The sequence below is a fragment of the Hyaena hyaena genome, unplaced genomic scaffold (assembly GCF_003009895.1).
Source record: "Hyaena hyaena isolate Hyena2069 unplaced genomic scaffold, ASM300989v1 scaffold_8, whole genome shotgun sequence".
NCBI classification, from domain to species: domain Eukaryota; kingdom Metazoa; phylum Chordata; class Mammalia; order Carnivora; family Hyaenidae; genus Hyaena; species Hyaena hyaena.
In genome coordinates, this window is record NW_024080640.1 from 6004081 (window position 1) to 6030500 (window position 26420).

At 39.6% G+C, this 26420-nt stretch overlaps 1 protein-coding gene across 3 annotated transcripts in view; it reads left to right on the top strand.

Moving 5' to 3' along the window:
* Positions 1 to 7141: 7141 nt before the first annotated feature.
* The window catches only part of EXOC4 (exocyst complex component 4), a 752259-nt gene continuing 732980 nt past the window's right edge, over positions 7142 to 26420 (top strand). For all 3 annotated transcript variants that reach the window (XM_039243428.1, XM_039243437.1, XM_039243444.1), the window contains exon 1: positions 7142 to 7244. In XM_039243428.1, the coding sequence (XP_039099359.1) occupies positions 7159 to 7244 (86 nt within the window). In that variant the 5' untranslated portion in view covers positions 7142 to 7158. The remainder of the gene's footprint in view (positions 7245 to 26420) is intronic.

Genomic DNA, 26420 nt, shown 5'->3' on the forward strand with positions numbered 1-26420 from the left:
CAATTTAATTATAACCCACCTATTCCATGAAGACTGCTATTGTCATCCTAGCCTTCCTTTCTAATTTCTCATTGAAACATCTATAGCACTTAATGTTCTTTTTCTTTGGGTATTGAGTAGATCCTATGATTTTTGGTCATATCCTTTTTTAAAAATTTCCCCATATAGTAGTCAGCCCCTCCACATAGTGAAGTCTATAATCAGTCCCTTAGATCTTCATAAATTTTATCTGGTTCCAAGTAGCGTGGTGAGTTTGGGAGTCTGTGGTTGAAGGCTGAAGGTTACAAATAGGTGGACCCACTAAGCCTTTGCTTGATTTATTTTCATTGTTCATGGTTTTGTGGTTTTTAAAAAAATTTTTTAGGGGCACCTTGGTGGCTCAGTCGGTTAAGGGACTAACTTTGGCTCAGGTCATGATCTCATGGTTTGTGGGCTCAAGCCCCATGTCGAGCTCTATGCTAACAGCTCAGAGCCTGGAGCCTGCTTAAGATTCTCTCTCTCTCTCTCTCTCTCTCTCTCTCTGCCCCTCCCCCGCTCATGCTCTGTTTCTCTCTGTCTCAAAAATAAATAAACATTAAAAAGATTAAAAAAATTTTAATGTTTGTTTTTGAGAGACAGAGTGCAAGCTGGGGAGGTTCACAGGGAACCAGAGACACAGAATCTGAAGCAGGCTCCAGGCTCTGAGCTGTCAGCACAGAGCCCGATGCAGGCTTGAACTCACGAACCATGAATCATGCCCTGAGCCAAAGTTGGCTGCTTAACCCACTGAGCCACCTGAGTACCTCTTTTGTTCATAGATTAGTGCAAGTTTGAGATTAGTTTAGAAGGCCACCAAGAATAGAAGCTGTGTGAAAGAGTAGGCCTGTCACCTGAAATGAAAGGTATAATGGGTAAGGTTTCCTGAAATGAGATATAAAGGAAGTGGGATAGAGAAGCAAAAGCAGTTTGTTGAATTAAGGTTTAATTGGGGTGCATTGGTTTAATTACCATGTAATTATAGTTCCAGTTTGTGATAAAAGTAGCCATCATTTGGATTCTTATCTAATTCTTGCTTTTTTAAAAAAGTTGTTTTGAAAAAAAAGTTTATTTGTTTATTTCTGTTTGTAAAGGCAACCTATTCATAGAAAATTCAGGAAACACAGGAAAGTTTTAAAAAACGAAAAAATACCTATATTCTTGCTCCTCAAAACAACTTCATAATACCCACAGAGGTGTATGTTAAACAAAACTAGTGCCTTTAGTAATAATAGCTGGTATTTGCTGATCATGCAATAGTCTCACAATTACTCTCTCTAGGAGACTTCTCTATTATCACCTGCTTTACAGGTAAGGAAACTGAGGTACAGAAAGGTTAAGTAACTTGCCTAAGGTAACCTGGCCAGTAAGTGGAAAGCTGGGATTGAATCTGGGTAGCCCTACTGCACAACCCGCATGTTTTAATGCTTTTATTGTGGCCAAATACACATAATATTTACTCTTTTAACCATTTTAAAGTATATCATTTAGTGGCTTTTAATACATTCACAGAATTTTGGAACCATCACCACTCTCGAGTTCCAGAACATTCCCAACTTCCCCGAAGGAAATCTTGTGTCTATAAAGCACTCATTCTCCATTCCCATCCCCCTCTACCCCAGGGAATCACTAATCTGTGTCGGGGAGGAAGAATTTCTTCTGGTCTTTAAGGTCCTTCCAGCTGGACTAAGAATCAAGTGACATGAAACAGATTAACGGGAGAAAATAAAATTTAGTTTCATATATACAGGGAATCCACACAGACATGAGATTCCAAAGGCAGTCCCGCAGAATGAGGCATATGTGTCATCCTGAATGAAGAAGAAGAGGGCAGGAGTCTGGGACTTCAAAGGGAAGGAATACAATTTATAGGAGGATAAACAAGAGTATCTGTTTGATAAGCAAATGCTTGCTGGGGCACTCAGAAACAGTGAGACACACAGGGCTTGGATCAACCAGGCTTGGTAGGTTCTTCCTTGTCTGCCATACCCAGTTGATATTGCAAGGTAGTTCTCTATGGGCCTGGAGCAGGTCCTTGATCTAAGTTCCTTTCAGGCAGTTGAGGGGAAGGTAGAGTGATTTCCTGAATCTGCAGACTTTTGGTTGCTTTTTAACTCAAAATAATCTTTATGCGAAAGTGGCCCATCTTGGGGTGTCCTGCCCTTGGCTCTGATATCTGCCGACCGTCTGAGCGAATTTGCCTATTTTGGATATTTTTCATATAAATGGAATCATAGATTGTGTAGCCTTTTGTAGCTAGCTTCTTTCACATAATGTTTTCAAGATTCATCAGTGTTGTATCAGTACTTGATTCCCTTTTATGGCTGAAGAAAATTCCTTTGTATGGGTATGTCACATGTTGTTTATACCTCAATCATATACCACATATTATACCACATTCATCCACTCATCCATTGATAGACATTTGTGTTATTTCCACCTTTTGGCTATTGTCAACAGCATTGCTATGAACATTTGTGTACAATTTTTTTTGAGTATTTGTTTTCAATTCTCTTAGATATAGGTCTATGGGTAGAATTTATGGGTCATGTGGTAATTTTAACTTTTTGAGAAATTGCCAAACTGTTTTCCACATTGGGTGCACCATCTTACATTCCCACTAGCCATGTATAAGGGTTTCAGTGTCTCCACATTCTTGCCAACATTTATTTTCCATTATTTAAAATTATATCCCTAGTGATGGGTATGAAGTAGTATCTCACTGTGGTTTTGATTTGCATTTCCCTGATGACTAATCTTTTTTTAAATGTTTATTTATTTTTGAGAGACAGAGACAAAGCATGAGCAGGGAAGGGGCAGAGAGAAAGGGAGACACAGAATCTGAAGCAGGCTCCAGGTTCTGAGCTGCCAGCACAGAGCCTGATGTGGGGCTCGAACCCACAAACTGTGAGATCATGACCCGAGCTGCAGTCGGATGCTCAACCAACTGAGTCACCCAGGTGCTCCTCTGATGACTAATATTTTTAAACATCTTTTCATGTGTTTGTTGGCCATTTGTGTATTTCCCTTGGAGAAATGTCTATTCAAGTTTATTGCCCAGTTTTTAATTGGAGTTTCTGTCTTTTTCTGTTGAGTTGTAAGAATTCTTTCCATATGCTGGGTACAAGACCCTATCAGATATATGATTTGCATATATTTTCTCACATGCTGTGGGTTGTCTTTTTACTTTCTTGATTGTGTCCTTTGATGCACAAACATTTCTAATTTTGATGAAATCCAAGTCATCTATTTTTCCTTGTGTTGCTCATGATTTTGGTGTGATATATAAGAACCCATTGCCAAATCTAAGGTCATAACAATTTACCGTATTTTTTCTTCTAAGAATTTTATCTCTTATGTTTAGATCTTCATTCCATTATGAGTTAAATTTTGTAATATGCTGTGAGATATGAATGTGTTCCTTCTGACCTGCAAATTCCTATCTTGAATCCTAGCCCTGAATGTGGTAGCATTAGGAGGTGGCGCCTGTCGGAGGTGATTAGGGATTAGTATTCTTTATAAAAGAGACTTCATGAAAGTCCCTAGTCCCTTCTACCACCGAGGTCACAGTAAAAAGGTACTGGTTATGAGCCAGGACAAGGGTCTTCACTAGAAGATGACTATGTTGACACCTTGGTCTTGAACTCCAAGCTTCCAGAACTGCCAGAAATAAATTTCAGTTGTTTATAAGCTACCCAGTCTATGGCATTTTGTTATAGCAGCTTGAGTGGACTAAGACAGGATCCAACTTCTTTTCCACGTGTGTATCCAGTTTTCCTAGCATTGTTTGAAGGGACTTTTCTTTTTCCATCAAATAATATTGGCACCCTTGTAGAAAATCAATTGATCATAGATATATGGATTCATTTCTGGACTCTCCATAAATTTTGTTTTCTATATGTCTATCTTTATGCAAATGCCACACTACTATAGCTTGTTAGTAACTTTTGAAATCAGCAAGTCTCAGTTCTCCAAATTGGTTACTTAAAAATATTTTTATTTTATTTTATTTTTTTAATGTTTTATTTCTTTCTGGGAGAGAGAGAGAGACAGCGTGAGCAGGGGAGGGTCAGAGAGAGAGGGAGTCACAGACTCTGAAACAGGCTCCAGGCTCTGGGCTGGCAGTCAGCACAGAGCCCGACGCGGGGCTCGAACCCATGAATCGCGAGACCATGACCTAAGTGAAAGTCAGACGCTTAACCGACTAAGCCACCCAGGCGGTGCTCTTAAAAATATTTTTAAATGTTTGTCTATTTTTGAGATATAGAGAGAGAGCACGAGTGGGTAGAGGCAAAGAAAGAGGGAGACACAGAATCTGAAGCAGGCTCCAGGCTCTGAGCTTTCAGCACAGAGCCCAACACAGGATCACAAGATTATGAGCTGAGCTGACAACAGATGCTCAACCGACTGTGCCACCCAGGTACCCCCAAATTTGTTATTTTTAAAGGTTGCTTTGGCCATTTGGGGCTCCTTGCAATTCCATAATAATTTTAGGATCAGTTTTTCCAATTTGGCAAAAAAGGCCATTGGATTTTTCATAGGAATTGCATTGAGTGTGTAGATAGCTTTAGGGAGCATTGGCATCTTACCTGTATTATGTTTTAATTCATGGACACAGGATGTCTTTCAATTATTTGGTTCTTCTTTGATTTATTTCAGCAATATTTTGTAGCTTTCAGTATAGAAGTCTTTCACTTCCTTGGTTAAATTCATTTTTAAGTATTTTATTCTTTTCGATGCTATGACTAGAATTGTTTTGGCAATTTTCTTTTGGATTGTTCATTGCTAGTGTATAAAAAGACTACTGATTTGTCTTGATATTGCATCCTGCAACCTTGCTGAATTAATTTATTAGGTCTAATCATTAAAAAAATTCTTTAGGGGGCACCTGGGTGGCTCAGTTGGTTAAACATCCGACTTCAGTTCAGGTCATGATCTCATGTTCGCGGGTTTGAGTCCCGTGTCGGGCTCTGTGCTGACAGCTAGCTCAGAGCCTGGAGCCTGTCTTCGGATTCTGTATCTCCCTATCTCTCTGACCCTCCCCTGCTCGCGCTGTCTCTCTCTGACTCTCAAAAATAATAAAAAAAAATTAAAAAAATTAAAAAAATTATTTAGGATCTCCACATGTAAAATCATAGTATCTGCAAATACAGATAGTTTCACTTCTTCCTTTCCAATTTAGATGCTTTTTATTCTTTTACTTGCCTAATTGCTTTGGCTAGAATTTCCAGTATTTTGTTGAATAGAAGTGGGTATCCTTGTCTGGTGCCTGATTGTAGCTGGGAAGCTTTCAGTTTTTCACCATTGTGTATGATGCTAGCTGTGTTTTTAAAATAAATATTCTTTATCATGCTGAAGAAGTTCCTTTCTATCTCTAGTTTGCTGAGTGTTTTATTGTGGAAAGGGTATTGGGTTTTGCCAAAAGCTTTTTCTGCATCAACTGCAATGATCATGGTTTTCTCCTAGTTTTCTTGGCCAGTAGGGCCAATTAGTTTCCTCTCTGTACATCAGTTATCTAACTTTATAGCCTACTTTTTGTACTCATACCATGAAAAATCTCATTTAATTAAAAGCCATTAAAATTGTGATTTCCAGTGGCTATATATATTTTCCTCCAGTGGTTGTATGTTATATCCTCATATGGATGTTCTACAATTTATTTAATACCTCTATATTGTTTCAAGAAAAGTAGTTGATGTGCTCTGTGTTTGCTGCTCCACAACTCCAGAACCTCTGAATTTGCTTTGTTTTCAGCTCTGAAGTTCTTTAAATCTTTACTGCTACTAAGCGGAACATCTCCTTCCCTCTAGCTTCATGTTTATTTTTCTTCTTGTTCCTTGATTTATACTTCTCATACATATACTAATCTTTGTTTTTTGCTTATTTCATCTTCTGAATTAATGACTAAGCCAATAGAGTCAAATGCAAGAAATATAAAAACCGGGGCACCTAGGTGGCTCAGTCCATTGAGCGTTGGATTTTAGCTCAGGTCATGATCTCCTGGTTGTGAGTTCACACCCCACATTGGCTCACTGTTGTCAGTACAGATCTGGCTTCAGATCCTCTGTCCCCTTCTCTCTGCCTCCCCCCAGCTTGTGCTTCCCCCCCCAATAAATACATATTTAAAAAAGTGTAAACCTACCAGCTAAAATATTAATAAAGCTCAAATGTACATTATTACTATCTATATTTTATTTAGCTTGGGAAGAAAAATTCTGCAATTTGGTCAATTTTGTTTTTTGGTCTTTTTGTCAGTATCCAATTTGTGAGCTCTTGTAGGTATGTTTTTATTTTTTATTTATTTATTTTTTTTAATGTTTTATTAATTTCTAGGAGAGAGAGAGAGAGACAGCGTGAGCAGGGGAGGGTCACAGAGAGAGGGAGTCACAGACCGAAACAGGCTCCAGGCTCTGAGCTGGCAGCCAGCACAGAGCCCGACGCGGGGCTCGAACCCACGAACCGCGAGATCATGACCCAAGCGAAAGTCGGACGCTTAACCGACTAAGCCACCCAGGCGCCCCAGGTATGTTTTTAAATAATTATCTGGAAATACAGGGACATTGGAAGATTACTGAACTCACACATAAAATGAATGTACTTTTAGAGAATAAGCATTTATTTTCTAAAGAAAAGCCTCTCAGGGTCTTATTTTTGCTCTTTAATTATTTTTAAGTCACTTGTGTTTAAATTAAAAATTTGCTCATACACATCCTTCTCCCCAACACCGCCCAAGTAAAAGACACGCCCCATTGACATCGTTAGATACATTTGATTAAAAAACTGATAAAATTCTAAAAACAAGGAATTTGAAAAAAAAAAAAAAAAGAATCCCACCAGATTAGAACAAATGCAAATCAGACAGTCCCTGGGAGACTTCATCAAGTTGCCCCTGGTTTAGCTTCCCTGAGGTCTCAGGAACCGCGGAAAAAACTACAATTCCCAGAATGCTTAGAGCGCGTGCGCGGCCTCGAAACTTGCTACCTCAGTCCCGCCTCCTTATTCCAGCGATTGGACTATCCAGTTTCGCGTCTCTGAATTTCTCTTCTTCCATTGGTGGACTGTCCAGCGAGGTCAATTACAGACTTTACGTTCGGTTTGGCCGTTCTAGCATACCGGTTCTCCCCCTCCCCGCCCGGTACCAAGATGGCGGCAGAAGCAGCTGCTGGGAAATACAGAAGCACTGTCAGCAAAAGCAAAGACCCCTCGGGGCTGCTCATCTCTGTGATCAGGTGAGGGAGGCAGGAGGCAGGGTCAGGGGACAGGGGGCAGCGGGCGGCGGCTCGACCTCCGCTTTGGAAGGGAGAAGGGTTAGCTGGGTTCCACCCTGCCGACCCCTCCCCTTTCCTCCTGGCCTCCCCCCAGCCCCTCGCAAGGACCCCCACAGTTCCCTCTTTTTCTCTGGAGTTGGGCTAGAGGGAGGAGCCCCGCCTCGCTGTCTTTTCATTAGGGCCAGAGCTTTCCATTAGGGTCCCCGGGCCCTAAAAGCACGCTGTGTGGGGGCTTGGTAGAGAAAGTCAGGTGTATTCATTTACTCATACAACGTTTACTTATGGATTGCCTTCAGCCGCGCTCACTAGGGAAGGCTTCTTGTTTCTTGGATTTCTGGGTGTAAGGCCCTGAAGTCTGGGCACTACTGTCACGAGTTGCAGATTGTGTTCTCACACTTCGGACACCTCCAACCACCTGTGAATGGCTACAGCTTCAAATACCAGAGCCTGTAGTGGGCTGGTAGAAGGGCCGTGGGTTTGAAGGCACACGTCCGTTTTCGATCTTTTTCTGCCTTCCTAGCCCGGTCTAGTCCTTCAACACAAAACCAAACAAATTTTGAGTTATCTGCTATTTTCCCAGAATATGTATGGTAAGAGTGGGATTAGTGGACCATTTAGGGATTCCTTTTTTTTTTTTTTTTAAATGTGAACTAGATTAAGGGTGGGGGAATCCTTTTAAACAGCATTAAAGATGATGCAGGGAGGGAGTGATTAAAACAACCTGAATAAAATGTATTTAACACGTTTTTGCCTTGTTGACCTTTGAATTGAAACTCAGGTATTTCTCATAAAATGAAATAAAAGCCCCCCTCCCCCATCTCCTGCTTACCCCTCTCCCGCCCGCCTTCCCGCCCCCCATCTGTGTTAAACTTCTAGTTGGGTTCTAGGAAGGCTTCTGGAATGTCCTGTTGATTTTTTAAAATCCAGGCTCAACAGTACCTTGTAGCTCGAAAGGGCTTGAAGGTATGCGTAGATTGAATTTCAAAACAGTCCCCACTTATAGACTGATAAAGACCCATCTCATGGGTGTTATTTAAGGGCCTTGAATATCCTATCATCGTACATTAAATCATTATTACTAAGTTTTCTTGGTTTGGGTTTTTTTCTTTTTAATTAAGATTTTTTTAATTAAGAGGATAATTCTTCTCTGTGTGGAAATACTTAATAAACTTGGCGGGCCATACAAGAATGCTGGTCTAGTGTGGACCCACGTTTCTTTCTGGTACAGTGTAGGTGGTGTAGATGTTTCGTGATAGTAAAACTACAGTGAGAATGTTGGTAGTGGCCCTTCTTACTCTCCTGTGGAATTAGAGTAACATGTATTTGGGCTCTTTTTTGAACTTCCTTTTTTTCTGCCTTGTCAACATTCATTTAAACTGCATTTAGTGCTAGTTTGTAGTAAGGTGCCTGGTCCTTAATACATACTTAGTAAATACATGTTAAACAAATGAGGGAATGCCCTGAGTTTGCAAAGACGAATCAGACATGCCCTTGTTCTGGAGAGTATAGTTCACTTGAGGGGTAACATGGAAGTGAAAAACTGTGACGTAAGACTAGGAGAGACAGAGACAGGTGAAGTATGGGAATCCAGGAGGCATGGGAAGTGGAGTGTGGATTAGGGAGGGGGACAGCTGTATATAAATGTGCCATTTCAGCTGTGTACTTAGGATTCTGTAAGCTTTATCCATTTCTGTTGTGTATCAATTTTCTTAAATGCCAGTTGCATTCCCTCTAAATACCCTGCATATGAAAACATGAAAACCAGACTAACATTTTTTTTTTGTTTTTATTTTTGTTTTTTACTGACGCTTGTTCAGAACATGTTGCCTTTGGTTGACTGTTCCTTTGTTCTTCAGGGGGACTCTGCTGCTGGCTGCTATGGAATATGATTTTGTGGTTTTAATATTTGTCATTTTTCTTCCTTATCCTGACCAGCTCCCATCACTTGAATGACACTTTTATTACATCTGTTAACTAGCATGATATAACGGAGTGTGCAGACCTAGCATCCTGGGCAAGTTTTAAAATTTTTTTTATTTGAGAGAGAGAGAGAGAGAGAGCATGAACCCGGGAGAGGGGCAGAGAGAGAGAGAATGACTGACCCATCATTGTAAGTAGTCTCCATGCTAAGCATGGAGCCCCATCCTGGGCTCGATCCCATGACCCTGGGATCATGACCTGAGCCAAAATAAAGAATTGGACACTCATTGACTGGTCCACCCAGCGCCCTCTGGGCAAGTTTAGTAAGGATTGGAGTTCATGGTTACATATAACCTCATTTAAGACTGGATACTGCTGGTTCTGGAGTGTTAATGTTTTTATTTCGTTATTTCTTTGAGTCATAGGAACGTTGTGGGGTTGAAGTGAAAGTGTTGCTAGCTCTCTCTCCTTGTTACCTCCCTGATGTGCTTTTGAACATACGCAGCGGTGTAAATTTGTAAACAGTGGCAGTTAATGAGAGGAAGATGGTAGTAACTTTGGTGTTTGGGTGGGGAGAAACTGGGGAGAGTACTTCAGAGAATAGAATGAGGAACATAGTTGCTAAGAGAGTAGGTCTTAAAAGTTTTCATTACAGGAGAAGAAATTGTCACTGTGTGGGGTGGAAGGATGTTAACTAAGCTTATTGTGATCATTTTGCAATATATACAGTATATTAAGCCATGTTGTATATCTTAAAGGACTGCAGTGCTACAGGTCAATTATATCTTGCTAAAACAGGAAAACAAAAAGCCTGGAATGTGTATTTCTTGTTAGTAAATTCTTCTGTCTCTCTGAAGCTGCTTTGTATGTTTCTATTCTTTGTGCTATCCTTCTTGCAACATTGTATTCATGATTTAGAACAAATTTTTATTAGTGTTTCTTTATTTTTGAAGGAGAGATAGAGCATGAGTGGGGGAGGGGCAGAGAGGGAAACAAAGAATTCCAAGCAGGCTCCAGGCTCTGAGCTGTCAGCTTATAGTCCCAGGCTAGGCTCAAACCCAGGAGTGGTGAGATCATGACCTGAGCTGAAGTTGGATGCTTAACTGACTGAGCCACCCAGGTGCCCCTATATTCATGTTTCTTAATTCCTCAGGTAAAACTTTGATCGCCTCCTCTTCTCCTTAACCTCTTTTCAGATTCTCTTTAAAAGACCAAAGCTTTCTTGAACCCATTCTATAAAATTTTTATAATTTTATAGCATCCTCGAAGATCTATTTGATACATGCCAGTTCTCTTTCATGTTCCCTTGTACCTGTCATTTTGTCACCAAATAAAGGACTTGTCAGTGACAGTCTTTTGAAATGTTTGATTAGTTTAGCTTTATTTATCTTTATTTCTCTTTTTATTTCACTGAGCAGTTTTTTTTGAATAGTGAATGTTGAATGTTAAAAATTCTCCATCAGTTCTTTTGTTCAAATATCTAAAAAAAAAGTCATTTGTATATCTTATTGTACATTAGCATAACACATTTATTTAATGCTCTTTCCATGAGTTGGATCAGCATAAGGAAACTACAGGTGGGTAAGGGTTTGACCTAAAGATACGATAGATATAGACAAAGGGAATAGCCAAATCTCATCACTATTTCCTGCTGTGGTACCAGCTAGTTGAATAACAGCTATCATGCTGGTGTGATCATCCACCACTTTAAAGCATTTAAAAAACAAAACAGCTTCAAGAAGTATCATGTAGTTGTAATGAAAATGTTATATTTGGTAGATGGTTAATTAAGTACCATGAGACTCACAAATGAAATTCTTAGCCTTTTAAAAAAAGTATTGAATAAAAAGATTTCAGGTCAATCAGATGTCTCAAAGGGTGGACTTGCCGGGTATTGCTGGGCCCTCAGGCTGGAAAGTGGGGCTTTGATGAGGAGACAGCCAGTGCTTGGGACTTAGTCTGTCAGAGGCCACTCCTAACTGCGGCTTTTGGCTTAAAGTCTTGCCACTGGCCCTTTAAAATGATACTAATTGGGTGGACAGAGTCGTGATTACCTGCTGATGTAAATTTGGACAGTTTTACACATGTGCGTGCACACACAGCTGTTTCCTACTTTTTTATTGATTTCCCTCTTCCCTCCCCCCAACCTTTTGTTTGGTGTGGAGTCAGAGCAGGCAGCCTTTCTATATGGGAAATAAGCATTTTGGAGATGCTATTTTATTTTTGTGAGTTCTTGTCAGATTTTTAATTGGGAAATGTGTCTACCACTTACTGTTAGGTGATTTGCTGCCCAATTAAATGTTGACTCACTTCTCTTTATAAGTTGGCCTTTAATAGACCATTTAATTGGGAAGACAAACTTTGGCTGTGACTTGAGGTGACCTTATTGAAACCTCAGAGCGGAGCTTCTGTAGACAGACTCTGGTTACAGATGTCAAGGAGGTTTGAAGGCAGTTGAAGGCCCACGGCTTCATCAACTTTCATGTCTTCACAGAAGTTGGAATTTCAAAAACTTAGGAAATCCTTTATTGTAGACACCTGTTAAATTCCCTTCCTCCTCAGAGAGTGTTTTGGTCAGCCCCATATATAATTCAAAGCAAGCTTTGTTGAAGGGGTCTGGGCTTTGATCAGAGCTTTGAACAAACAGCTTTGAGGTCCACGGCACAGTTTGTGGCAGAAGGGAACGTGTCGGTCACTCTGTTCGGAGCAGAGTCCTGGAAGTTGTGTTAGGCGGTTAGTGCTGTTTGCAGTAACACCTCCTCTCTTCATCATTTCGGTTTTTAGGGTTTCCAGCTCTTTCTGTATCCTGGGGCATCTTGGCACTAGCCATGAAGTTCTATTTAAAAATCACTGCTTGGCTCTCTGGAGACTAAACACTTTTTTTCTCGAAGTCCTCCCACATCCAACAGCGTATGTGGAAATAAGGGGCAAATAATTCTCCTCCCCCACCCCTTTTTTTCTGCCAGAAATGAAGAATTAACATCTTGGAACCCATGTCTTAGTTTCCAACCTCATGTGTCATTTTTAACATTGGGATTTCCTGAAGGCTTTGAGGCAGATATGTGTAATGTTGGGTGATGGGGTTTTTTCAAGCCACTACTTACAGTCGGTTGGTGTGGTCACAGGCTTGGTGGGAGTTGAGGTATAGTTAGCAGAAACTGTAACTTTGGACCAGTTACTTCAGACCACTGTGTCTTAGTCCTCATTTGCAAAATGAGATAGTAGTATGATCTATGGTTTGGGGGAAAGTTAGAATGCATAAAAGTGCCTGACACAGTTTGGCATAGAGAACACACTCAGATGTTCATTTCCTCCTTTTCAGGGTCTGAAGCTTCTCTGGTGAGAAACTTGATGGTAATGTTTACCAGAGAGCAGCCGGGATATGATGTTAATTTTCTGTTGGAAACATCCTCTCCGGTTTGGCGTGAATGTTTCATTCCAATTGTCAGAATGTTCTCTCTGTAAACAAGAAACCTTATGTAGCTGAATTAAGTTTGCAATTATTGATAATTTAGGAGTCAGCCACAGAAGCTAGGTTTAAATATATGTACGCTTCCATGTGCATATGAAACATATGAAATATAAACAGATATAAAATAGAAAATGTTTATTAGGTTAGGGACAGAAAGTTTATAAACCAGCAAATTGAAAAGCCTGTGAGCTTTGTCTAGATAACCCCTTTTGCCATGAAAAAAGAAATGATTTTCTGAAAGCACATGTATAATTTTAACAATTTAGTTACATATTTAGAAAATTCAAATATTTCAAGAGGAACAAAATAAAAACCGAAGACTTTTCTCCGCATTCATCTCTTTCCTGAAATGAATACTTCTGTTAAGTGTCATTTGGTTCCTTGAGGAAAATAGAAACTACATTCGAGTATGTGTGAACGTATGATCTTTAAACAAGAATATATATTCTTTAATATTTTTCTTTTTTTGATGTTCATTTATTTTGAGAGAGTGAGAGATACAGAGAGAGACAGAACGTGCATGCGTGCCCTTGTGAGTGGGGGAGGGGCAGAGAGACAGGGAGAGCAAGAGAGAATTCCAAGCGGGCTCTGAGACAGTACAGAGCCCAGTGCAGGGCTTGATCTCATGAACCATGAGATCATGACCTGAGCCGAAACCAGGAGTTGGACACTTACCCATCTGAGCCACCCAGGTGCCCCTATTCTTTAATATTTAATATATAGTATTGTTTATGAAGTTCTATGTATTTAAAGGAATAGTCATTAAAATTATTATATATTCTTTTTTTAAATGTTTTTATTTATTTCTGAGAGAGAGAGAGACAGCATGAACAGGGGAAGGTCAGAGAGAGAGGGAGACACAGAATCTGAAACAAGCTCCAGGCTCTGAGCTAGCTGTCAGCACAGACCCCGACGCGGGGCCTGAACCTACGAACTGTGAGACCATGACCTGAGCCGAAGTCGGATGCTTAACCAACTGAGCCATCCAGGTGCCCCTGTATTATATATTCTTAAAACAAATGGGACCATACTCTGTATATGTTTGAACCTTTGTTCGTTGGCTCGTTTTTCCCCGATTTTGGAGGTCTCTTCTAAAAGACATATTGATCTATTCAATCTTTTAAGTGGCGATGTAGCATTCTGTCACATGGCACACCATAATCTATTTAATTGATGGTCCCTTTCCCACCTGTTTTGTAACTCTTAAGTGTTTTTTTTTTTTTTTTTTTTTTTTTTTTTTTTTTTTTTTTTTTTTTTTTTTTCCTTCACGTACCTCTGGGAGCATACCCATGGTGTAAAATCATGGCAGCCTCGGTGGATTAGCTGCATCTGAGTATATGCACATTTTGTATTTTGACNAATCTTTTAAGTGGCGATGTAGCATTCTGTCACATGGCACACCATAATCTATTTAATTGATGGTCCCTTTCCCACCTGTTTTGTAACTCTTAAGTTTTTTTTTTTTTTTTTTTTTTTTTGTCTTCTGTTAAGAATGCATTGCAGTGAGCCTTCACGTACCTCTGGGAGCATACCCATGGTGTAAAATCATGGCAGCCTCGGTGGATTAGCTGCATCTGAGTATATGCACATTTTGTATTTTGACAGAGTCAAAATGTCCTCTGGGAAGATGGTCATTCAGACCCCCACAAGGGGTATAGTAGCGTACCTGTTTTCCAGGCCCCGGCCAGGAACTGGATGTCTTTGATGGCTGTCTTTATTAACTCTGTTGTGAGTAAGAGGGGAGTATTTGTCTCCCTGTTATTTAGTTGCATGTTGTAGTTGGATCTATGTGGATAATATGTGTTTTGCAAATATTTTTCCCGGTCTGTGGCTTGTCATTCTCTTGACAGAGTCTTTCCCAGAGCAGAAATTTATAATTTTCTTCAAGTGCAGCTCATCAGTGACTTCTGTTGTGGGTCATGTCTTTGGTGTTGTATCTAAAAAGTCCGTGCTGGGTCACCTGGGTGGCTCAGTTGGCTAAGCATTTGACACTTGGCTTCCGCTCAGGTCATGATCTCACGGCTTGTGAGATTGAGCCCGGCTTTGGGATTCGTGTCGACACTGTGATCCTGTTTCGGATTCTCTGTCTCTCTCTCTCTGTCTCTCTTTCTCTTTGCCTCTCCCCTGTGTGCACATGTACACATACATGTCTTCTCTCAAATAAACCATAAAAAGTCTGTGCTGTATCCAAGATCATCTAAATTTTCTCCAATATTAACTTCTTGGAGTTTTATATTTTGTCTTATATTTAGGACTGTTATCTGGAATGAGTTAATTTTTGTGAAGGCTATAAAATCTGTGTCTACGTCTTTTTTTTTTTTTTTTTTGCATGTAGATGTTCAGTTCCAGTACCATTTGTTGAAAAGGTGATCTTTTTTCTCCACTGTTGGACACATGTGGGATCTTCAACATTCCGTGCCTTTTATTCTCTTCCTGTGCACACTTGTCATTGCAGCTTTCCCCATTTTCCTTTATAAAAATTGTATCACAAAAGCTGATTAAAAAAAAGTCATAAAAAAATCCAACAATCTAATTTCCCAAACATTACCCATTTTCTTTTTAAGGTTTTTGCATGGATCCTGTCTAGGTACATTCAGAGGTTTAACACTTGTGATTATAGTAAACTTAATTTTTTTTTTAGCATAACAAAATTTTTTCGTACTGCTATATAGTCTTTGTAATTATACGTTAAAAAATGTATTTAATGTTTATTTTTGAGAGAGACAGAGTGCGAGTGGAGACAGAAAGAGAGGGAGACAGAATCCGAAGCAGGCTTCAGGCTCTGAGCTGTCAGCCCAGAGCCCAATGCAGGGTCTGAACCCACGAACAGCGAGATCATGCCCTGAGCCGAAGTGCGATGCTCAACCGACTGAGCCACCCAAGTGCCCTTGTAATTATACAGTTTTAAGCAGGGGAATTAAAAAATATAGAAAATCACAGAGAAGAAAAATATAAACTCTCATATTCTCTTTACCCAGAATTAAAAACTATTAAGAAATTTGCTTCCAGTTTTTAAAAATCGTTATAAAAATAATGCACATTCATTACAAAGAATTCAAACAATGGAAATGCAGAATGATGGACGATGAAAATTATTCCAAACTTTATTGTTTGTAAATTATTTAAAAAAAATTTTTTTTAATGTTTTATTTATTTTTAGGAGAGAGAGAGACAGCATGAGCAGGGGAGGGTCAGAGAGAGAGGGAGTCACAGACTGAAACAGGCTCCAGGCTCTGAGCTGGCAGTCAGCACAGAGCCTGATGCGGGGCTCAAACCCACAAACCGCGAGATCATGACCTAAGCGAAAGTCGGACGCTTTACCGACTAAGCCACCCAGGTGCCCCTATTGTTTGTAAATTATTAACCATCGTTGATATAAGCAGTACCTAATTGCAGACATCCCTCTGCCTCTGTGTGTGTGAGTGTGTGAAATGTTGGATGTATAGATAGAAATAATTTTTTAAATAAATATAGGATCTTACTCCATATGATGACTTGTATGCTCACTTTGTCTCCCTTTTTGAGGTATACATACATAGAGTATGTATATTAAGTCTGCAGCTTGATGAATTTTAACTTGTGTAACCACTACCCACATCAACATAGAGGCGAACATTTTGAGCATCCTTGTCCATTTCTTTCCAGTTCATATTTTGTGTGAGGGTATCCTGTTATTCCAGCATCATTTGTTTAAAAGATTATGCTTTCTTCACTGAATTTCTTTTGAACCTCTGTCAAAAATCATTTGACCAGCATGGGTCTATTTCTTGATTCTCTAGTCATTCAGCTGTTTATCTTAATAACATTACTACACAGCAGCCACACAGTCTTTTTTTTTTAAAGAGAGAGAGTACGAGCAGGGGGAAGAGAGAGAGAGGGAGGGAGGGAGGGAGTGGGAGGGGAGGGGAGGGGAGAGAGAATCTTAAGTAGGCTTCACACTCAGTGCAGAGCTTGATGTCGGGCTTGATCCCATGTCCCTGGGATCGTGACCTGAGCTAAAATCAGGAGTCAGCTGCTTAACAAACTGAGTCACCCAGGTGTCCCTACAAAGCCTTGATTGTTGCTTTTATAAGTCATGTAGACAGTGTATGTTCTCCAACTGTATTCTAATTTTTAATAAAAGTTTTTGCTGCTATTCTAGGTCCTTTGCATTTCTGTATGAATTTTATTTTTTTCCATATCAATTTTTGAATTAGCTAGTCAATTTCTACAATAAAAACATGCTGGGATTTGGGATGGGATTGCATTGAATGTACAGATTAATATGGGAGAATTGACATCTTAGCCATACTGAGTGGTCTTATCTCTGAACAGGTAGATCTCTTCATTTAGTTAATTTCTCTCAGCAGTTTTTAAACAATTTATTTTTTTTTAAATTTTTTAATGTTTTTATTTATTTCTAGGAGAGAGAGAGAGAGAGAGACAGTGTGAGCAGGGGAGGGTCAGAGAGAGAGGGAGTCACAGACTGAAACAGGCTCCAGGCTCTGAGCTGGCAGTCAGCACAGAGCCCGAGGCGGGGCTCAAACCCACGAACCGTGAGATCATGACCTAAGCGAAAGTCGGACGCTTAACCGACTAAGCCACCCAGGCACCCCTCTCTCAGCAGTTTTTAAATGGATTTCAATGTGTAAGTTTTACATATATATTGGTCAGATTTATCTTAGTACTTTAGGCCACTTCTGTGTTTACACACCCAGTCTTTTTTTTTTTCTTGGTGTGTGTGTGTGTGTTTTGTATAGTTTCTGTTCTTATGTCTTCAAGTTCATTCATCTTTTCTGCAATTTCCAATCTGTTGTTAATCCTTTGTGATGTAATTTTTATAAGATTGTAGTTATGAGCTCTAGAAGTTTGATTTGGGTTTTTTAAGAAAAAAATCACTAATAGCTTTCTTTACATGTTCAGTCTTTCCTATAGCTTCTATGGAATACAGGTGTAACAATTTTAATGTTCTTTATTCATTTTGTCATCTGTGACATTTTTGGGTTAGTTTCAGTTGATTACTACTTGTCCCCCCTTTGAATACATTCTTACATACCTTTTGGATACTACATACTGTGATTTTTACCTTTTTGGGTACTGGTAGTGGATGTCTTTGTTTTCCTGTAAAAATTCCCGAGTTTTGTTCTGGGACGTGGTTAAGTTACTTGGAAACTGTGGTCCTTTCAGGTCTTATTTTAAGTTGTGCTCATTCGGAGCAGAGCAACATTTGGTGTAGCACCAGTTTTGTGTTACTGCTGTGGCAAAATCCTTTTGAATACAACATCCAGTACTCTGTGAATCATGAGATTTTTCACTCTGTGTGTGATTTCAGATACTTGTGTCCACTAATCTTTACTGGTGGTTCTTTTCCTGGCCTTGGGTTGTTTCTTTTTATGCATGCGCTGATGATAGCAGAAGCTTTGTAAGGGAGCCCTTCTCCAGGTCTGCAGAGTGCTCTGTGCAGTTCTCTTTCCTCTCTGTCACCAGCCCTGCAAACTCCAACTGCCTTCAGGTTTAAGATTTCAAAATCAGGTTCTTTTGGTGCTGGTGGTTGTTACTTTCACATGCTCAGGTAAATTTATTCCCTGTTATTTCATCTCGACCAGAAGTGGAATACCATCGGGGCTTCATATTTTGAAAAATATCCCTAAAGGTTGATTTTCATTGGTCTGATTTCATTAGCTGTGTATGCCCAGAGAGGAAGAATAGTAATCAGATGTGCTGTCTGAAGGTACAGCAGCAGAGTGAAATGCATATCTCAGCCCTAATGACCTCTCTGATTTTGTAATATTTTGCTGAGTGTTTAATTAAGCAACTAAAAACTTTCACTTCATATAATATTTTTCCAGGAACTTTCCCTTCAGGACTCCTAGAAATGCTTTGGAACTATTTTGCATCTGTTTACGTACATTTTTTTTGTTTGGTTTAATACCTGTGATAGTATTCACCGTAGCCTGAGCTCTCACTGGTAATTGGTTTTCTTTGGGTGGCATAGCCTTTAGATTATTTTTGTTGTTGGTGGTTTTGTTTTGCTTTTTGTTTTTGCTTGCATTTGGAGGTTTGCAATCTGTGCTTGAGTTTTTTCAGTTTGCAATGGTGGGCTGTTCCCTATCATCATCTACTCTGCTGCTTACATTTTTAATTGCTTTTCAAACCATGAAATGAGTTCTGGTCTTTTTAGTAGCCAGTCCTTGATGTGTTGGAAATTTTGCCTTGAAAAGCATGGGAACTACCCTTTAATAGGAAGCTTCTTGTGTACCATTTGACATGGTAGGCAAACTTAGTGTTCTAAGTTCCTTCGGAGAAACTTTTTTGACGTTTATTGTTTTAAAAGTTTTTATAAAGCCCTTGCAAAAAATAAAGTAGCACATAGGTCAAAGAGTGTCTTTCCGTTTAAAATTTGGTGCCTGTCATTGTGCTAAGTATTATGGGAGATGTCATCTTATACCCAAAAAATAGCATTTGAGTGCTTTTTAGAAAGTCAGAATCTCAAAAAAAAAAAAAAAAAAAGACTCTTAGTTACCACCTACACACCTGGGCAGACCCTCCAGCTTAACAAGATCAGCAGGTGTTTTGAATGCAAGTTGGAGTTTGGGTAGCCTTTAGGACATAATTTAGATGTAATTTAGCATTAACTTTTTGAAGCTGAGACAGTAGTATCTTTGCTATGTTTACAAAAATGTTCTTAATTTAAGTAACAGAACGATTGAGCACAGAAAAAGACAGACAAAAATACTCCACAGACTTCTAACCATGGAGAACAAACTGGTAAGTTGCCACAGAGGAGGTGAGTGGGAGGATGGGTGAACTAGGTGAAGGGGATTAAGAGTACATTTATTGTCATGAGCACGGAGTGATGTATAGACTTGTGGAATCACTATATTATACACCGGAAACCAATATAACACTATGTAAATTCTACTGGAATTAAGAATATTGTCTTTTAATTTTGAGAGATACATACTGAAATACATACCAGTAAAAATACCATGTCTAGTATTTGCTTCAAAACAATGAGGGGGGTGAGGTTGAAGTTAAGGTGTAACAGAATTGGGATGTGTTGCCAGTTGTTGAAGCTGGGTTATTTGAGGAGTCTTTCTTGATTTTTGTACGTGTTTGAAAATTTCCATGAAAATGTGTGGGTGTGTTTATAGGTATGTACTGGGGAGAGGAAGGGAGGGACATTACAAGGGTCTGTGGACAAATCTAAGAAATACTACATACTCTTCATGTCTAGTCCACCCAGCTTCTGCCCTCCCTCCCTTGCACATAACATGTTAACGTCTCCTGGATGCCTGTAGTTAAGAAACCTGCTTCAGTTGGTGTAATCTGGAATTTTTGAGATCACCTAGTACCATGCAACACTTACTTTTATCTTCTAAAATGTGATTGCTGAGGAACTGGCCAGAATCTCCACATTAGGAAGTAGCCTACACCCTCAAAGTGACCAAATGCTGTAATGTGTTATAGTGACAGAAACATTCCACTGGGGGGTGAAAAATAAGATCTCTGTGGAGAAGCCTGTTGGGAGGGCGTGGAACTTTAAGCTGAAGTGAGAAAAGAGGTATGTTGGTTAAGTGAGGGTAGGGGGTGGATTTTAAATGGACTCTGTCAATCCTGGACTCAGTTTTATGCTTTAGTGAGGCTGATTTTATTTAATTTTAGATAATGGCCTTCTCTGTTGGTTATAAGATTTAGAGCTTTTGGTCCCCAGAAGTAATTTGTATAACCGAGTTAATTGAAATATTGAAAAACTGCATGTGTTGGGTGTAGTAATTGGCCCTAAGTGCTGTCTGAAGCAAGACACCAGTGAATTTTCAATTGACTTTAAAGCAGAAATTGTTTGCTGTCACTTGATATTAAATGAATCTTTGTAGTGAATTAAGGGATGTTGTTTTTATGCATCAGAAAAGTTTTTCAGAGGGACTTGTCATCATGAATTGCTATCAGTTGGGATGGGATTATCTTGTATTTTGTGGGATCTAATAAGACATAATTAAGAAACAAGCCGTCGCAGTGTATAATTGAGTATAATAAAATCGGATTAAAAAGTGTAATGTAGATTCACTTATGCTTTGAATGAAGCCATATCTTATGTGATTATATAGTGATACACATCTCAAACATTTAATGTGTGATTTTTTTCCCATGCAAACTCAGAATTATGAGGGTGTCTCTCTTTTTTTGTAATTTATTGGAAGCATTTATAGATGATTCATCATATACAAAGTGCTCTGCTTAGTAGAATAGGCTTTGAAGACCACTTCTCAAGTAGTTAGTGTTTATATTCTTGATCTCTTCTCCTCCTCTTTAGTTTGGACTTATACTCGACTCATATGTAGAACTGTCTTTAGTTCCCCGGCTGACATCTTATGTCAGGCATTTCTTGGGTTGGCTGTTTCATGCTTTAAAGGAAAAGAAAATCTTACTCTCACACTTTAGTGCAACCTAAATGTTTTTGTTTAAAAGCAGTTTGGGAAAGAAAATAGGATTCAAGAATGTCTGCTCTAGGCTTTTTTTTTCCCCCCTGTCTTGGGATCAGTAACCAAAAGGAATATTCTAGAAGGCTCAATAAGCTAATAGTTTTCTTTTTCCTAGTTGGAGTGAGGGTCTGAAACTAGTTAATCCTTGTGTATTTGGTTTTAAAAATACTCATTTTTTGCCTTGTGACAGTGGGTTGTTCTATTTTAAAATAAAGAGACCCCTTGTCTGGTGATGTTTCCATTATGTGATTAAAAAAAAAAAATCTATTAGAATTGTCCTGACAGGAGTGAAGGGGTACTGGTTGAGGGGTTCAGGTGCCTGATCAGTAAAAAGTACAGGGGCTCAGAGACCTCTGGTTTCTCTAAGAGGCCTTCTCTGAGTATTTCCCAGGAAGGGTATCTCAGAGATTTGATTCCTCCTATAGATTGTTCTTTGAACAGCTATAGTTTCCTGATAAGTGATTTTTTTTGGATATGTGGGACCTTGTGATTAGTTTTTCTGAGTTGTTTGAAGGGATTTACATCAATTGTTTTGTTAATTTTCATTATTCCTGGAGGAGAGGTCACTGGACACCAACAAGGAATGCCCTTAGTAAACACGTAAGCATATTAACTGTTTTTCAGATAGCAAGATTTAATGCTAATTATTCTGCAGGGGTCGCCAGAATTTGGGTGTATTATGTTAAATATTGCTTATAGCAGGTTAATTAATTATCTGAGGCTGTATTACGCAGTTAATTCTTGAGGATTTGCTGAGAATCTGTGTTGCTGTGGCTAAGGAGTATGACCGATAACATCTGCCTTGAGATTTTAGCCAACCAAAATAACACTGCCTGTGTTGTATACGGTGGTGTATAAGTCTGCTCCAGCTGCCACAACAAAACACAGACTGAGTGGCTTCAACAGAAATTTATTTTCTCAGAGTTTGGGAGACTAGAAGTCAGGTGGAAGAGCTACCAATCAGGGTTGGCTATCTCATTAAGGCCCCATCCATATGACCTCCCTTAGACACCCTAATCTCCAAAGAGTCACATTGGGGGTTAGTGCTTCAATATAAATTTGGTAGTGGTAGGGGGTATGTCTCAATTCAGTCTTTAATAGCTGTCACTCTGGGGACTCTTTTATTACTTTGTTAAAATTCCCTAAAAGGCTTCCAGAGTGATAGTCTGTTATCACCTATAGGTGGTCTTGAGGCTCAGGCTAGAGTCCTGGGCAGGCCATTAATTTTTCACAATTGGTTGTCAACCTTTCTACTTGCTTTTGTGGCTTATAATATTTCATAGCCCCCTACTAACCCTCTAATACCAAATACTTGTACTGTTGATGCTCTTCAAAGAACTGCTCTCTGGTCAGTTTGCACTATCAAAGGGCTTTCTGAGAGGAGGAGATTAATGAAACATGGTTTGATCCATTTCATCCTGTAAATTTCCCAGATTCTATCCTCAGATTAAAATGGATCATTGGAAATCTTCATGTTTGGACTGTGTTCATAGTCACAATCTCTAGGTCTGAGTTGTGTTTTAATGTTCTGTTCTTGAAGGAATTTAGAAGAAATGACCATATAAAAATTTATTGTCTTTACAATGTGGTTGAAGACATTGTTCACTTATTGTATATTGTATTCCTTGTTGCTTTTTTTTTTTTTTAAGTTTTTATCTACTTATTTTGAGAGAGAGAAATAACAGAAAGAGGGAGACAGAGAATACCAAGCAGGCTTTGCACTGTCAGTACAGAGCCTGAAGTGGGGGTTGATCTCATGAACCGTGAGATCATGACCTGAGCCGATATTAAGAGTCAGATGCTTAACCAACTGATCCACCCAGGTGCCCCTCTTCCTTGTTGTTTTAAGTGAAAGATTTCTTTTAGAATTTAGGACTAGCTTAAAGTTTGCTTCCTCAGCAAAGGAACTGGAATCTATATTTTTGATAATGAGAATTATTTAACTAGCTACATTTCGCTTTGTGCATAGCTAGGAACCTCAGAGTTAGATTGAGGGCTGATTTCATATCAACTGTGTTTGTTCAGGTATGACCTGCATACCTGTGTTCTACATTTATATGGCACTGTTTTGTCCTGTATTTCCTTAATTTATTCTGCCTTCTCATTTGTTTTATCTAGATTCTTGTAAAAACGATCTCTGGTCTTTTTTGGAAGAGGTTGGATAGAAGTAAAATGAAACTTGAAATATTATTGAATATTTGCCATTCAATATTCACTATTAAATACTGGTTGAGGGGTACCTGGGTGACTCATTTGATTAAGTCTGGCTCTTGATTCTAGCTCAGATCATGATCTCACGGCTTGTGAGGCTCTGTGTTAGACATGGAGTCTGCTTAAGAGTTTCTCTCTCTGCCCCTCCACTCCACGCATGTGCACGCACAAGCTCTTTCTTGCTCAGGAAAAAAAAAAAAAGAAAAAATACCGGTTGAAAGTTACCATTTTTAAAAAATTTTTATTTAACATTTATTCATTTTTGAGAGACAGAGACAGAGTGTGAATGGGGGAGGGACAGAGAGAGAATAATACGCGGAATCTGAAGCAGCCTCTAGGCTCTGAGCTGTCAGCACAGAGCCCGATGCAGGGCTCGAACTCACTGATGGTGAGATCATGACCTGAGCTGAAGTCAGATGCTTAACCAACTGAGCCACCCAGGTGCCCCTCATTTTTTTTGTTTTATTTTTTTTTAGTAATCTCTACGCCCAACATTGGGCTCGTTCATGACCCTGAGATCAAGAGCCACATGCTCTTAAGTCAACTGAATGAGGCAGGCACCCCAAAAGCTGTCCTCCTTTGTTTGGGTGCTAATTCCCAGGTGGCATCAAAGAACACTTTTAGAGTAAGAGTCTACAGAACTGTCCCTGATCTGGCTCCCGGCTTCTTACCTGATCTCATGTCTGTCACTGTCCCCTTCCTTGCTTCTCTGAAGCCACATGGACTTGCCTGCCATTCCTTGTCCCTGGAACAGGCCAGACGTTCCCTGCTTCAGGGCCTGTGCACCTTCCGTTCTCTCTGGAATCTGCTTCGCCAGATATTCAAATGCCGTCTCTGAGCGGTTCTCTGGCCTCCTTCTGCCGTGCCTCTGTGTTTTCCATAGCTGCTGCTTCCCGGGCTGTGTGTATGCTGTATTCCTCTTGGATCGCCCTCTTCTCCTGCTAGGGCATGAGCTTCCTGAAGGAGGGATCAGTTTTATTCACCTGCCAAGTAGTAGGTGTTTAATCATTATTCGTTGAATGACCAAATGAACTAATAGGGTCGCTGTAACTATTATTCATCTTTTCCTAGAGATTTTTGAACAGGCCTTTCTTTGCAGGAGATAATTTAGTAGCAGTTGTTTCTTACAGCTAGGAACTGCCCTCCCTGACCCCTTCAGATCCTGCCTGCTCCTGCTGCTCATTATTTAGCTTTTCCTGAGCCCTTGTAATGTGCCAGGCACCATAAGAATATAAAGAAAAGGTCTGACCTCAGTTTGTGAATAAATATCTTCAGCAACTTTTGAATGGGGGAGGCTTTGGGCTAACAGTGTTGTGATTTACAGACAATGTATTTGGTTCCTAATAATGTCTCGGCCCACACATCAATGGCACTTTTTATTTTGCCAAGCATGTTCCCATACTTTACCAATCACATCCACCCGGCGAGGCAGGTACTCTTGCTATCTTGTCTGTTTGATGAGGGAAGAAACCCCCAGAAGTTAGGTGACCTGCCCAAGGTCAAAGAGCTTGAAAGTTGTAAATGCCTCATAGTTGACATATATGAAGAAAAGAGTAAAAACTTCTGATATGTTCCAAACATTAGTGTTTTTGATTTGTGGTTCTTTTTTGCATCCTCTCATTTGTTTTTGATTGAAGGTTATTGTTTCTCTTGAGTGATGGGTTACCTTTGGGTGACTAACCTTATTTTCATAGGTGCACTTTTTCTTTTACTTGATCTTACTTTTGTCTTTTTTAAGAGTCGTAGCGACTTTTGTGTGCTTTCCCCCTGTCCGGACTCCATTACTCTATTATAAAGTCCCAAGTGAAGGCAAAATTGCTCCACGGAAGGAGTCAGTGATGGTGACTAGTTATTTTCCTTTCAAAACACTTGACTGGCCAGATGGAAATAGAGAAGCTGGTATACAAAGAGGAAACTGACAAATTCAGTTAAAACTGATCTGCAGCTATTTAGCTTCGGTTTAATGTACCTGTGTCAGGCTTGCTTAGAGGCAATGGCTATGACTTTGCTACAACCGTACAGTACGTGTCCCTACTAGGTGCTGTTAACAGTAGCTTAACATTTGTACTATGGTCTTTTGAGCCTGTTAGGTAATAGATTCTTTCATAGGGATTAATTAGTCATGGTTAGAGATGTAATTCATCATGCAAAATGCCAGAGCTGTCTTAGTGAAAAATTCTTGGTGATCCAGAAATGTCTCTGTGTCTGGCTTAAGTAGAATTTAGTGTATGCTTTTGTGTTCCTCCGTGAACCTGGCAATAGTTTGTAAATCATAATGGTTTTGAGATAAGAGTGGGGTGAAAAAATCTAAAGAGTGATTCACTAACATGAATGCATCTTGGTGTGGCAACTTCAAATCATTTCCTCTCCGCTTATGTCTTTAAGCTCATACTTCTTGTTCAGACTCAAGACTGTTAGAGCACTTAGCAGCTTTTTTAGTACTGTATGCATCTTTACCCATCCACTCATCTCTTCACATGTGAGCTGTAGCTTGATTAGGAGGTGAAGGCACAAGAAGTAGGAGTCATAAAGTGCAATGTGGAAAAGGCATGGGCTTTGAAGTCACGTATACCTAGCTTGAAGTCTGGTTCTGATGTTAGCTGTGGGTGCGGGAGCAAGTTACTTTACCTCCTTATTCCTCTGACTCCTTATCTGTAAAAAGGGTGGTGATACCATCTCACCAGACTGTTTTTAGTATTGTCTTAGATTATGTGTGCAAAATAACCATGTAAATAATATCCTGTGTTCACTTTCATCTGCCCTTTCCCAAGTGTATGTACATTTCTGTGTTGTGTTTAAAAATTTTCCAAGTAGATGAATGAGAGCTGGCTTGTCAGTGCTTAGTGTTAGAGGGATCTTGGACAATTTTTGGACCCAGTATTTACAAAACTGCATGTAGTTTTAGGCCTTATTATTAGAAATATAGTACCCATATTAGAGGCTATGAAAACCTTCTCCTGGGGTGCCTGGGTGGCTCAGTCAGTTAAGTGTCCCACTCCTGCTTTCGGCTCAGGTCATGATCTCATGGTTCGTGAGTTCGAGCCCCGCATCGCGCTCTCTACTGGCAGTGTG